The sequence below is a fragment of the Hyla sarda genome, chromosome 6, assembly GCF_029499605.1.
Source record: "Hyla sarda isolate aHylSar1 chromosome 6, aHylSar1.hap1, whole genome shotgun sequence".
Taxonomy (NCBI): Eukaryota; Metazoa; Chordata; class Amphibia; order Anura; family Hylidae; genus Hyla; species Hyla sarda.
The window spans coordinates 78,958,507-78,973,375 of record NC_079194.1 but is presented as its reverse complement, the minus strand read 5'-3'; the positions used below and the strand labels follow the sequence as shown (position 1 = coordinate 78,973,375).

Here is a 14,869-nt window from a genome sequence, read left to right as displayed (position 1 = left end):
GCAGCCCCACCGGAATGCCCTAATAATCCACCTAACTTTCCTTCAAGATTCTCAATATGTTATCGGTGCAGGAGACAAGTCACTACCAAAGTGCAAAGTTCTGCATGTATGTGTTGTGCACCCTAAAAAGAGGACCTGAAGTCAGCCCATAATGGGAATTTTTATAGTCTTGGTTGCCCTTATTCTTGCTACGCCCCTCTGCTCCACAGCTATAGGATATTTACCATTTGACTGACTACTTGCTCTTTTCACAGAACAGGAATTTTATAGCAAAATAAGGTGTGAATGCAGGTCTAAGATAATGTGCTCAGACATGGAGAGGGGGACATGAATTGAGGGTTTTACACCACATTTTATAAAATAAGGTTCCAGTCCATCTGACTATTCGGTGAAAAGTGCAGATAGTCAACCAAATAGTAAAACCCCTGATGCTATGTTCACACGGTGGAATTTCCACTGCAGCAGAGTTCTATTGATTTTAATGGGTTTCTGCTGCACTGTGCAGGCGGCAGAATTTTTCGATTTCGGAGTCAACAGAAAGAATAGATAGACTTGTCTAATGTTTCAGTGGAGTAAGCACGGGAATGCATCGCCGTCTATGAGACTGCGCATTTCCACGCGGTCCTAGTGCCGGTGCTGCGCTGTTGATGGAATGACATTTCACCGTCTGAACATAGCCTATATCTCAGAGCAAAAAAGTAAAAAAAACACTGGTGGAATCAGGGCATCCATAGCTATAAAAATGACATTAAAACCTTTTGTTTTGGTTAATCACCGGTTGTCTATGGCTAGGACACTGGATTGGCCGCTGTATACCCTTCACCCATATATTGGGACACTAATCTCGCTTTGCTGTCTCACGGTCCAAATTAACTGCAGATGAGAATATAAAAATTGCCATCTGGGATGAAATAGAAAGAAGAAAAAAAAAAAAAAAAGAAGAAGAATATAGGATAAGGGATTGAAATGAAAAGGCTTTTTTTTTTTTTTTTTTTATAATACTAACTTCACTTTAATCATTGCCAAAGAGCATGGAGACAGCCCAGCGTCCTCCCACCAGAGAGCCTTGGGCCTCACAAACTTGGCAAGCTCTCAGCTCTGCACAAAACGGGCTGGTGAAGCACCATGTCAGAGTAAAAGTCCTCTCCGAGGCCTCATGACAGGCGGAGGAGCAGCTGAGATTTCACCAGTATACAGTAACACGCAAGGCTTTTACGGTTAACCCTTTAGCACTAACTAAAACCCATACAATTATTTAAACATAACATAAATGAGTCAAATCGTGCTTTGGAAGTCATGCAACACGCAGAGTCCTTGAAGTTCAACGCTATAGAACAGTGTTTCCCAACCATTGTGCCTCCAGCTGTTGCAAAACTACAACTCCCAGCATGCCCGGACAGCCGTTGGCTGTCCGGGCATGCTGGGAGTCGTAGTTTTGCAACAGCTGGAGGCACACTGATTGGGGAACACTGCTATAAAGGTAACAGTCACTACGTTTGCCACCATGTGGTGGATCTATAAAGCACTGTATTTTCCACTAACTTGGTTCCTTAAAAGGAAATCTGTCACAAGTTTCACCCGTGCTAACCAGCCGTGCTGGCTGGTAGTGCGGGTGACACTGATTAAAATGATACCTTCTGTGCCTGGATCTGTCGCTCCGTTGAGAAGATATCTTTATTTTTCAGAATATGCAAATGAGCAGTCTGGGGCATGGGCGGGGCTATGATCAAGGCCTCGGGCAGTGTGACGTCAGCATTGTTCAGCACTCAGCCCGGCTAATAATATTGACTTCATTCCACACTATGTCTAAGTGCCTACTGCACAAAGCAAAACTACAACTTCCTGCATGCCCAGCTGTCTGGAAATGAACCAACTGTTCTGTTCACAGACAGCAAGCAGAGTTCTTTAACAGGCACTAGGTTTAGAGCTAGGTTTCCCATGAGAAGAGATCGTTCTGGCACATGCGTTAAACAAATCCATAAACCCCCCACTCAGCCAATGGAGGCTCAATGGGGTCTCATTTTGGCCTCGCTTCAAGATGTACCCGTTGAGGTCCAGGCAGAAAAACTAGGTGTGAGGTATAGCACATACAAACCATACATTTCACATGGATGCCAAAAGCAATTTTCTTGTGCGGTACACTGGTGCCCAGTTGATGCAACATGTGGACCCAGCCTAGCCTGGATTTATTATGTTCCGGTACATTAGACCCTCCATGTCAGTTTAAGACTTTAATACAAGGAGAACCAAGAGATGTAGCATAAGAGGCCTGGGCCATAATACAGAAACTTTTTTTAGGCCCCTCGGCACCTCTTCTAGCAGTGGTCTCCAAATTATGGACCTCTGATGCAACATGTGGACCCAGCGTAGCCCAGATTTATTATGTTCCAGTACATAAGACCCACCATGTCAGTTGAAGACTTCAATGCAAGAAGATTTAGATATGTAGCATGAAAGGCCTCTGTCCCAATACCAAAACTTTTTAGGCCCCTCTGCATCTCCTATAGCCATGATCTCTAAACTGTGGCCCTGCAGATGTTGCAATGCTCCAACTCCTAGCATGCCTGGACAGCCGATGGCTGGAGACCACAGTTTGTTGACCACTGTCTTACAGTTACACTTGTAGATTAAATTTTCAAGGTATCCACCTACTAAATGGGTGTTGAGCTAAGGGGGCAGTAACCACTTACCTGACTACCAGATTCTAAAAGTGGGTCACTGCATACATTTCTATCTGCACCAGCCGGGTTTCTTCTCACTCCATTTAGTGCGTGCAAGTCGAAATTATTAAATGTAGAGACTAGGGCAGAAGTTGTTCCAAAACTTTCCCAAGAATGAATGTCTGTAGCAACAGTCTCCACAACAAGCCACTTCCCAGGAGTCCAACTTTCTAGTAAATGTTACATCTGACGAAGCTCAGGAAACATCTGGGAAATGTGCTAAATGAAAACTTCAATTTATGGGACTCTCTCTCTTTACAGCCCAAACGCAGGTTCCTTCTCTTCCAGGGAAGGTAATTTTTTCCTCCCCCTCCTGATTTTTTATTCAGTTTCCCATGGTTAGTTCGAAGTATTATACACATCCAAGACATTAGGGGTAGGAGAGTGTTGGGCCGTGGGCCATTACTAGCAATTCACCATGAAATATTGACAACGTGCTGAAGGTTACTGGGCCCAACTACAACACACCACAACCACCACAACAATTGGCTCATCTACAACACAACAACAATTGGCTCATCTACAACACACCAACAATTGGCCCAACTACAACACACCAACCACTGGCCCAACTACAAAACACCAACAATTGGCTCATCTACAACACACCAACAATTGGCTCATCTACAACACAACAACAATTGGCTCATCTACAACACACCAACAATTGGCCCAACTACAACACAACACAACAACAATTGGCTCATCTACAACACACAAACAATTGGCTCATCTACAACACACAAACAATTGTCTCAACTACAACACACTGCCTGGATGAGATACAATGTTGTGTAGAGGCAGACTTTATTTAATATATTTATTAAGTGTAATAAATATATATTCTAGATTTTGTGAGCATTCAATATGACCTGCCAGAATCAAGTACTAGAGCAGGATATGTTCAGCAAAATGAAATTGTTTCGTGGCAAAATATACTGAGGATAACCTATTTTTATTACTGCTAATTAGGGCTTAGGAGTCCGTTGGGCTGTCTTATCAGTGATTGGTAACTATCTCTGTATGTACACTTCTACAGTGAAGACTGTCAATCCTGATAGGTCCACCTACTGGACTCCTAAGCCCAGAAAAAGTTTAGAGTGTGAGTGTAAGTGTGAGTGAGTGAGTGAGTGTGTGTGTGTGTGTATTGATTCGGATATTTACAAGAACAAATCTTTTCCCCAAAATACTAAACACCAATCACTTTAGCTCCTACTCTATAACAGGTCTCCTTCTATGACAGTGTCGCCCAACCAGTGTTCCTCCAACTGTTGCAAAACTATAACTCCCAGCATATGCCCGGACAGCCTTTGGCTGTCCGGGCATGCTGGGAGTAATAGTTTTGCAACAGCTGGAGGAACAATAATTGGGAAACACTGTCCTACGATGATGCTGTAGCTATACCTATAGCTGCCTATACAGGGGCTGAACATCTCCGATAACCCTGGCCGGACTGCAGATGGAAGAAACAAAAGTAGAGCTCTGACTGGTGGCTATGGGCAACAAGTTCCATATGATTTATCAATTAAAAAGGGGTTAAAAGTTTATATTTGGCCGAGCAGGCAGTCACTGCTGAGTCTGCTTCAAAAGTAGGAAGTAGTGGGATGAGCAGACGACCAGATAGGAGAGGAGAAGGTAGAAGAGTATGACTTTTTTCATGCCACCCCCAGCTAAATATCCATATACAGTGCTGGATATCCCCCTTTAATGTCCTATTACACACAGCGATATAGGCTCAGCAATCAGCCATCTTTTATACAGGTTATCAAAATTATCTTTAGTTGGCCTCCCATCTCCCCAATATAAACCAAAGATCTGCAGCCAACGATGAGGTTAGAAAAGGGGCTGCACAAACTGAATCCCTGCCCGCAAAATAATTGGGCCAAGTAATAGGCTCCATAAAGGGGTACTCGGGTGGGAAAAAAAAATTTCAAATCAACTGGTGCTAGAAAGTTTAACAGATGTGTAAATTACGTCTATTAAAAAATCTAAAATATTTCCAGTACTTATCAGCTGCTGTATACTACAGAGGAAGTTGTGTAGTTCTTTTCAGTCTGATGACAGTGCTCTCTGCTGACACCTCTGTCTGTGTCAGGAACTGTACAGAGTAGGAGAAAATCCTCATAGCAAACCTCTCCTACTGGACAGTTCCTGACATGGACAGAGGTGTCAGCAGAGAGCACTGTGGTCATACTGAAAAGAACTACACAACTTCCTCTGCAGTATACAGCAGCCGATAAGTACTGGAAGGTTAAGATTTTTTAATTGAAATCATTTACAAATCTGTTTAACTTTCTAGGACCAGTTAAAAAAAAATAATTCCACCGGAGTACCCCTTTAAGCAAGCGCCAATCTACTAGATCCAGATTTTATATCAAGCAGGGTCTGTCCTTAGCACTAGCCCAGTGTTTCCCAACAAGGGTACCTCCAGCTGTTGCAAAACTACAACTCCCTCCCAGCATGCCAGACAGCCAACGGATGTCCAAGCATCCTGGGAGTTGTAGGTTTGCAACAGCTGGAGGCACCGTGGTTGAGAACACTGCTGTAGCATAAATCACAGGGTATGATTTTTCAAGTCTTACCCAATTTGTCCAAATGTTTTATTTTGCTATTCCATTTTGGCAGGAATTCATCCCAGGTGCAAAACGGCATTGTTCGGAAGCCTGAACCTTATTCAGCAACAGCCGTGCATCTTGGGAAGGCAGATGGCGCACAATGCACTGCAAATGACTGGCATAGCCCAGTTTATGCCAACGGGCTTCCTTTTCGCAAACAGTATTAAAAGGGAAATTTGAGGTTGTTGCCATTATCAACAGCTTAAAAGCAGAAATTCTTTGTCATAACGCACATTAATGAATTAATACTGAGCTTGACTGGTGCCACGGGCATCAAGGACACTTTTTTTTCCCCCTTAAGGGTAAGTTCACACATAACTAATAGTCCACAGAAAATATGCAATAGTGGCAGATTTGCGGATTTTCTGCAGACCCAATAAAATCAATGGTATCAAAATCCGCTGCAGATTAGTTACATGTAATCCTACCCTAAGGGTAAGGTCACACCTGCCATATTTTGCTGCTGCATATTTTCCTACCCAATGAAGTCAAAGGTTAGCAAAATACACAGCTGATTTTTTACCCGTAGGAAAATACACAGCAGCAAATACGGCACGTGTGACCTTACCCTATAGAAGGTTTTGCTACAAAAAGGACCATATTCACATTATAGTTCATGGTATACCTATAGCGGCAACTTTCATTTATTGACTTTTTTTTAAGCCTTTTTACTCTTGAAAGGACTTTTTCTTTTCAATGTTTATATCTTAGATATATATATATATATATATATATATATATATATATATATATACACATACACACACACACATTTTTAATTCATATCAATGAATCAGGACTGATCTGGCCATTTGAAACCTTAACGTTTCAACTGGATTAAGAGACTTTTATTGTACAAGCAGATTTGGAACCAAAACTGGGAAAACTTATTAAATATTTTTTTTTTTAATCCTCTCAAATTCCTATTGAAAGGCTAAACACAATCTTGGACCCAAAATACATTTGGAGAGACAGGACCGGGGCTGCGTGTTCAACTTCTGCTGCGCTCCCAAGACATCAGGTGACAGGTTTCGTAGACTCACCAGTCACATGAATACAGCATTGGACAAAAAAATGAATTTCCAGCCAAGGAAATCTTTTTGTTCTTTTATGGAGTCCAAGGGACAAACCACTGGCCGTGTATCATCGTCCACCTGCAACTTTAACCACAGCTGCATTAACTGTACTTGTAATATAAAAAAAGATTATAGACGAGGAAACAGCGAGATTTCTCCCCAATGAGCAGGTTATATGGTATCACACATCTGCAGGGGTTTACTGTACAACCCGAAAGGCACAAGTCTCAGCATAGCGGCACAGTAGAAGTGGAGATGGGCTTTGTTGCCACTGTTGTTGTTGGCAGACACGGCACGTAGGGAGCTGCCAATAGAAAAGGGTGCGTGAACCATTGCCTGATCCGGCGAGAGGACTCTTAATTTTGAAACACTGACTGTTGGGAAAAGGCTGATGTCAGCCCTAAGAGCGGAGTGTTTGGAAAGGATAAGGGGCCCTTTGTTTTCAGCTGAACTGTGAAAATGAGAAAATGGCTCCAGTCTGACAAACAAGAAAACCACACAACTGCAGGTCAGGCCTCAGACCTCTATTTAAAGCGACAGCGCTTCATTAGTGTTTCTCTTGTGTCTACGGAACTACGATAAAGGAATCGCAAATTAACTAAGCATCAAACTAAAGGATGGAGGGATGAGCAAGTGGGCATCTTAACAGAATGACATGAAACCCTGTGAAGAAGAAAAGTCTAACCTAGGCAATAACTAGAAAAGTTCCTTAAATTAATCTAGAAAAAAATTGAGTCGCATTTTTTTTTAAATTCTGATCACATTTAGTAAGTGTGTGGTAGTGCCCAGTGTGGGACTGTTTTCGTAATCCCTCTCCCGCTTAAAGGGGTACTCTGCGGCTCAGCGTGCTTAGAGCCGGGAGCTCAAGACGTCTGTGAAAGGGCAGGGCGTCATGAGGGGGGGATTATGACGTCACGAGCTCCTGGCGCCGGCTCTAAGCATTCGGAACATTTTGTTTCAAACGCTGAGCAGTGGAGTACCCCTTTAATTTCTGCCCATTACGGCCTGCTCGTGCACTGCTCCACTTCCGCCTGCTCCCGCAACATGTGTGTCCCCGCCCCCTGTGCAATTTTATTACAGCCAGTGCCATTTCAAATGTTTGCGGGACTGTGCAGAATTTTGCGGGACCTGCTGTATGTTCTGTGGCCGCCTTCTCCAACCCACTCAAGACAAAACAAAAAAAAACACATCTAGTCTATGGACAGTCCTGACATTCTATCGACTTTTTAACAACCTCGATATCATTTGAGCTAAATAGGACATCCAACTTTTTTTTGCAGTATTAACCAATCCAATCCTACCCAGAGATAGAGCTAAAAAACACATAAAACAATGCAAAATATGGAGGATATACAGATACAAATACAAACTAGTAGAATACAACATTAAGTATAAAAAATGTATACATTATGTAGAAAAAGACTGCGCATTTGCAAGTCTCCAACAGAACTGAAAGTAGACTTGGCAGAAAAAAAAAGACCATATAGTCCATCTAGTCTGCCGATATCTTTTTTCCTATTTTTATGATAGAACTTTGATAATTTTTAAGTTGCAACATTGTCATTGAATTGAAACTGTGCACAATGTTGCAGTCAAGGCCTTATGTTTGTGAGGACAAGACAATCCTGCATAAAACATGGAAAAAGATGAAGTAGCTAAGCTGGCTATAAACACCTGTAATCTAGACAGTATGATGCATTCATTCAATAGGACACCACTGGTAAGGAGATACTGTATGTTCCATCAAACAAATTATTTTGAGCAATTAGTAGAGAAAAAGGCACTCACCACATACAGTCAAGAAAAAGGCACTCACCACATACAGTCAGGTCGGGTTAGGACGCCAACAGAAAGCCTACGGCTTTCTGTTGGCGTCCTAACCCGACCTGACTGTATGTTTCCTACCGCATGAATAAAGTAAGAATAAGCTTCAGAAGTGGTGAGTGCCTTTTTCTCTACAAATTGCCATTTATGTACTGCGAACTGCTACCTATATATCAGCACACCCCACGGAAGCTATACACCTCTATATATTCCCGGGACTAGACCCACACCGCACAACATTAAGTCTGCTGAATCAGTAGTGCCGACTAACTGTATCTATCTTGAAGAACAAATTATTTTTAGGGCAGGAAAATATTACTAAACAACAGGGTGTCAAATATAAAACCGGCAAATGCAAAAATAGAGTTGTGTAGAGCAAAAGGCATTCAATGTAATAAGACACTTCTCAGAAGCAGCAATAGGATTTACTCGCTGTACTCATTGGGAGGGAATGTCAGAAGAAATGTCAGCTTACATGCTGCTCAGAAGCGAAACCATGACATTTGTAGGGCACATTCAGTACCTACAAGTGTTCTCTACTATGGTATTGTGCAGTAGAGGGACAAAGGTTGACTACAGAAAACGGAATGGACAGGTCAATAGGTGCCTCCACACCCTGTTTGTAGGTTAGAAGTGGTTATAATACAGCTGAAAAGGTTGGAGGGGGCAGGGTACTGCAGTAGTCACAACTGGGCCTAGTTGCCCAATGCAAAGAACAAAACCTCTGAAGGAAACAAGATCTATACGAGTCACAGAATTAAGATGTAACTTCATGCAAAACATGAGGCTATATAGTAGAGGGGCACCAGGACCACCATGCATGAACTAATGTATTAGAACAAACCAGTAATAGCAACAAGAAAAAGGAGATGGAATAATGAAAGGGTCAAGTGCTGTGTAATGTGGTAGTAAAGAGTTACTGCTCCATTGAACGTCTTCTCGACCATTTCTTGTTTTGTTGGAAGGATACACATGGTGGAGGAATGTCAACAGTTGCGTAAAAGCACAAAATCTAAATACGCCGAGTCTTGGTTCTGAGCCCTTATTGTTTCACTACCTTGGGCTCTGGCTCGCCAATTTGTAACACATTCCTGGGCTGCAGACTGCCGGCCCAGTCTGTGACTAACACTGCCATGATTTATTTGAGGATAAATAAAACATTGCCTGTCCTATGATGGATGTGAGCAGGCTAGAAGCCGAGGAATGCCTGGTATGTAGCTCTCTGCTTGGAACTCAGACAGCCAAGCACAGTTCTCAGTTATCAAATGACCTCTGCTCGCTTCCTTCACAAAGGAATGAGCGGCATCCTGACATCCAGCTCCATGCCAGTAAGACAAAGACACAAACATTCACAGGCAACGTGAAATCTTCTCCTGCGCCGGCCATTTGTTGGGCGGCTTTATTCATGCACAGTAATGTCCTGTGATAGGACGCATGCTGCAAAAAACACTGGTGACAACTGCAGGGTCTCCTTATGTCAGCTGAGCAGCTGGGCCCCCCACCCAGGAAAAGGGGGAGAAAGGCCGGTGGGCCTCAGAACTGAGCAGCGTGACATTTGGTGCAGGATACTTTTACTGGGTAACTGATACCAGACATAGGTCTAAGCCATAAGAACTAAGAGAGGAATGGAACACTTGTTTTTACCTGGTAATATCTTTAACACAATATAATGCACCACCCAAAAAGGAAAATAAAAATAAACATATCAATTAAACTATATTTTCACTAAGGAACAGAAAAAAAAAAAAAACTGACAAATTTGGCCGATATTGTGTTCTTTTTAGAATTTACTTTGTATGAAACATTTTCAAGGATGGCCGAGAATCTATTTCCCAAGACTTTAAGCGTTATCTTAATTTCACAAAGTCTCCATGTTCTCGAAAGCACCAATGGTGCAGGAATATTTCCACAGCTCTCGTACAGGAGCCGCAAAACCTTTACTGTTACTGCCAACACACGCTTATTAAAGAAGAAATGTAATGAGCCCGTTCTATATAAATCTAAAATATAATAGTTTATAGAAAGACAATATCAGTTATAGTAAAAATGCTTTAGCGCTAAATCTGCCAACTATGACCTAATCAACGGTATTACCGTACTACACGACACATTAGTGCCATACCCAGAATTACGCCAGTGACTCACTCCAGAACTTAATGTTACTCCGCTCTCTTACTTGGGATGCAACCAAATTCTACATTTCTTAAAGTCGGGGAAGCCTCTAAGGAATTCTAACGTCACCCCTGACAAGATCCATGGATGGCATACTGTAGGAGTGCCAGTAAGCATAGCGTTAGGGTTTTGGTTCCAGTATGACACTTAGAAAATATGGGAAAAGAAAGATCCTCATTAATATTAAACAGGTACTTACAAGTGAGGGGAGAACATCCGGGTCATCTTCGCGACGTGGTCATTTTCACAGTCTAGTTCATCATCTCCTTGGTCCATACTGTACTTCCTCTTACTGGGGCTGATAGGCGGCGGGCCCGTCCGATGATTGGTGAGTGCAGTAGGCATCGGAAGAGGTTGCATTCGGGGTTCACTCCGTAATGCTGCTTCTCCTGTAAAGGGGGAACAACACAAGTATATTACTTAAATGTAGAAAAGAAGGACATCACTTAATGGCTAGTAAACAGCCTTCTTTTGGTCGCTGACTATGATTTAGCCAGTCAGCTATATTAGTACAGGAAATTTGCTGTAATTAATTATATAAAATACTTTTTGAATATGAAGTAGCCAGATATAACAACAGGTTGCTTCAATAATAATAATAGGGTCTTGGTTCTTTTAACTGTAAACATAAGTAACAAAAGACTCCGGCTCAATAGCCATCCCACTCCAGCTTAGGCCACTGCACCTAGCGATACAAACAATGGTGACCCAGCGAGCAATGGAGTTAAAACTCTTTTTTTTTTTTATCAAAATGAATCAATCTTCATACCATCTACACATGAAAAACAAATGCATTTTGTACTACAGCTATGCGGTCTATTTTTCCCAAGTTTAATTTAAGAGGCCATCGCACACATCTGTATAACCGAAGAGGTTTAACTCCTGCGCTCGCTGGATCACAATTATCTGTAATTCTTATAAACTGTATCATATGTTCCTTTCCTATGCCTGGTCATAATGCCATAAGTCCTCACCAAAAAATCTCAGTCAAAGGACAATGGCTCCACCCATTCCCCAGGACCACAAGTTTGCTGCTTTAAGATAATATTTTTCAAACCGCACTCCAAAGCCCTTACCACTTCTTGTCTCCTCTTCCTCAACAACATTTCTCCAGAAAGTTAAACAGATTTGTAAAAAAAAAATCCTTTCAGTACTTCTGAGCTGCTGAAGTTGAGTTGTTCTTTTCTAAGTGCTCTCTGATGACACCTGTCTCGGGAACTGTCCAGAGTAGAAGGAAATCCCCATAGCAAACCTCTTCTACTCTGTGCAGTTCCCGAGACAAGTAGAGATGTCAGCAGAGAGCACTGTTCTTAGACAGAAAAGAACAACTCAACTTCAGCAGCTGATAATTTTTCAGGGGTGTAGAATTTTTTTTTTTTTAAACTACTTGTCCAAAGGACTAAAACAGAGCACAATCTACTTGTCCCTCATGACAATCCACTTGTCCTGGTACATGAAATAATTTCAACCAAAATAGTATGTAAATAAGGTCTTTATTAATATAATCTTAATAGGAAGACCAGTATGTCACCCCATTAGGTGGATAGGGCCCCTGATAAGTAAGTCTGCCCCCATTAAATGGGTAGTCCCCCCTTCAGGAAGGTATGTCCCCTCATCAGGTACGTAGGCAGGTAGGGCTCCCCCTAGTAAGTAAATAATGCCCCAGATAGATATGTCTCGTCTCCCCCCCCCCAGTTGGTAGGAAGGGTGGGTTCCCCAAGTAGGCAGAAAGAGCCCCAGAAAGATAGGTCCCCCATTAGGTAGAGCTTCCCCATATGTAGACAGGTCCACAGCTAGATATGACCCTGGTCAGGTAGGGCTCTTCAGTAGGTAGACAGGCCCCAGATAGATATCTGGAGCCTGTCTACCTACTGGGGAGCCCTACCTGATGATTAGGAGGTGCGCGCGATGAGTGACGTCATCGCACATGCCGCACAGGATGACGGGACGCTGACGTCCTGCACAGCACGTTCGATGACATCACTCACTGCGCGCACCTCCGCCAGGAAGGCCCGCTATAGGCTGAAGCATACAGCTGCAGTGTATAGCAGTTTAGGGACGGGGCAAGACAGTCTTTCCCAGTCACATGTGAATTCTTCCGCCATTTAGCGCTGCTTGCCCAAAGCCTGAAGAATTCACCTCCCCGGCGCCCGGGCATCGGGCAATACAACTCCCACATCCTTGTTATTGGAAGGATTAAGATTTTTTTTTAATAGAAGTAATTTACAAATCTGTTAAACCAGTTGATATTAAAAAAAAATAAAAAATAAAAAAGATACCAAAGCATTACCTCGTTATCTACCACCTAGACTACTTCTACATTTCCCTCTGTTTTCCAATTCAACATTCCTACATCTCTCCAATCCACCCCTAAGGGTCTATTCACATGGCAGATTTTCCGCTTGCGGAATTCCGCCTCAAATTAAAGCTCATAGACTTCTATGATATTCCACACTCCTATTCAACCTTCTGAAATTAGGCAAGTGAAAATTCCGCTGTGTGAATAGACCCTAACTCGGCTGCTGTTAATTCACCTCTGCCCTCGCTCCTCCACTGCTTCTACCATTTGTCAATCCCTTCACTGGCTACCCAAGGCTGTCCACAAATATTCATCTCTTACCTGATCTCCTGATACCTCTCCCCACCATCTTTGGTTCTAACAAAACCTTCTGTGCTCTCCTCTTAATGGCTCCTCACACAACCGTCTCCTAGATATTTTCTTTTAAAAACAACCGAAAAACCTACAACAACCCACAATGCCGCCACTTAAATACCATTTGAGAAGGCTGTACCTTCACCAATTGTCTCCATCCCTTGTAGGTTATAAGCACTCAGCGTCCTCCTGTCTCCCTCTCTACCAGTCTGTCCTATATTTAGTTCATGTTTATTCTACATGTTATTTGTCTTCTGTATTTAAAGTGTACCCGTCAGATCCAACAACATTTTTTTTTTAAATATATCACTCAGTACCTAATCATGACCATGTACATCTATTTTTTATGTTTCTAGCACCTTTATTTATTTTTTATTACACTTTTTATTTAGCTCACTAGTCTGAATTCCTCTCAAAGGGAGGGGCGTGGCCTAACTGTGCAGGTCTCCGCCCCCCTCCCTCAGTATACTGTCTGCTCACATCTCCCCTAACATTAGCAAAACTACAACTCCCAGCTTGTCCTCACTGACAGTAGCGGGACACAAGCTGACAGTGGGAGGATTTTTCCTCCAGGTGTGAGCCCTGCGCTCACAGCTGTCAATCAAGGAAGTGTGTCCATGACATAGGTGATGATGCATGGACACAGCAGGACTAGTATGTGTCCAAGCAGGCAGGGGGGGCAGTTGTTTGACTGGCTTTTTCAGTAGGAAATACTGAAAATTTTCTAATGAGAGCAAATGCAAAACCTATTGGTTTTTCATGTTGCATAGCAAAGTTTTTGTATCTGACAGTGCCCATTTAAACCTGCTTTTCTATATGTACAGTGCTCTGGTGGGCCCTCATTTTTTGGCAAGCAGAATGCCCATGTTCTCCTTGAGACTTCCCCCTAATGGTTCCTAAGCTTCAGAACATGAATTTCGAGTAGTTTTCTATTCTACTGTCACGTCTTACACCACCATCAGAATCTGCAGGATGCCAGCCGGCACAGGGAATTATTTAACCAGAAAACATGAAGTGACCCAGAATACTCCGCAGGGCTGGGGTTTAAGATCTGGCACAGATAATAAACTGGAACTTTCCATCTCAAAGCGGTAAGGAGAGCGAATAGTCAAACCTTGTACGTGAGATGCTCGATAACGCTTTCCTCATTTAACTGCATGCTTCACCAAGGATATATTGATTTTCTCCTTTTTCTTGTGCACTGACAACTAACAGACTGTATTAAGTTGTAAGAATCTTATCTAACATGCAGAGTAAATGGATTTCTAATCCTTCATGTGTAAGAATAATAAGTGGCCTCTGTAGCCCTATGGGAAACAGTCAATAGATCACAAATCTGGCTGTGTTTTAGTCACATTACTGTGATGACGTGGATAGGGCTGGTGATCTACGTGCAAGGTGTAAAGAAAATGCTTGACTAAGAAAACAGCACAACTGCTCATAAGGGTCTATTAAAGGGGTACTCCAGGGGAAATAAATTCAAATCAACTGGTGCCAGAAAATTAAAACAGATTTATAAGTTAAAAAAAAAATCCTTCCAGGACTTATCAGCTGCTGTATGCTCTAGAGAAAGTTGCGTTGTGTCTGACCACAGCGCTGTCTGCTGCCACCTCTGTCCATGTCAGGAACTCTCCAGTTCAGGAGAGGTTTGCTATGGGGATTTGTCCATGCTCTGGACAGTTCCTGACATGGACAGAGGTGTCAGCAGAGACAGTGGTCAGACTGAAAAGAACAACTCAACTTCCTCTATAGTATACAGCAGCTGATAAGTACTGGAAGGATTAAGATTTTTTAATAGAAGTAATTTAC

General features: G+C 42.5%; 1 protein-coding gene across 5 annotated transcripts in view; it reads right to left on the bottom strand.

Moving 5' to 3' along the window:
* The window catches only part of VGLL4 (vestigial like family member 4), a 118,248-nt gene that overhangs the window by 6,440 nt on the left and 96,939 nt on the right, over positions 1–14,869 (bottom strand). For all 5 annotated transcript variants that reach the window (XM_056524269.1, XM_056524270.1, XM_056524271.1 and 2 more), the window contains one exon: positions 10,607–10,796. In XM_056524269.1, coding sequence (XP_056380244.1) covers positions 10,607–10,796 — 190 coding nt within the window. The remainder of the gene's footprint in view (positions 1–10,606; positions 10,797–14,869) is intronic.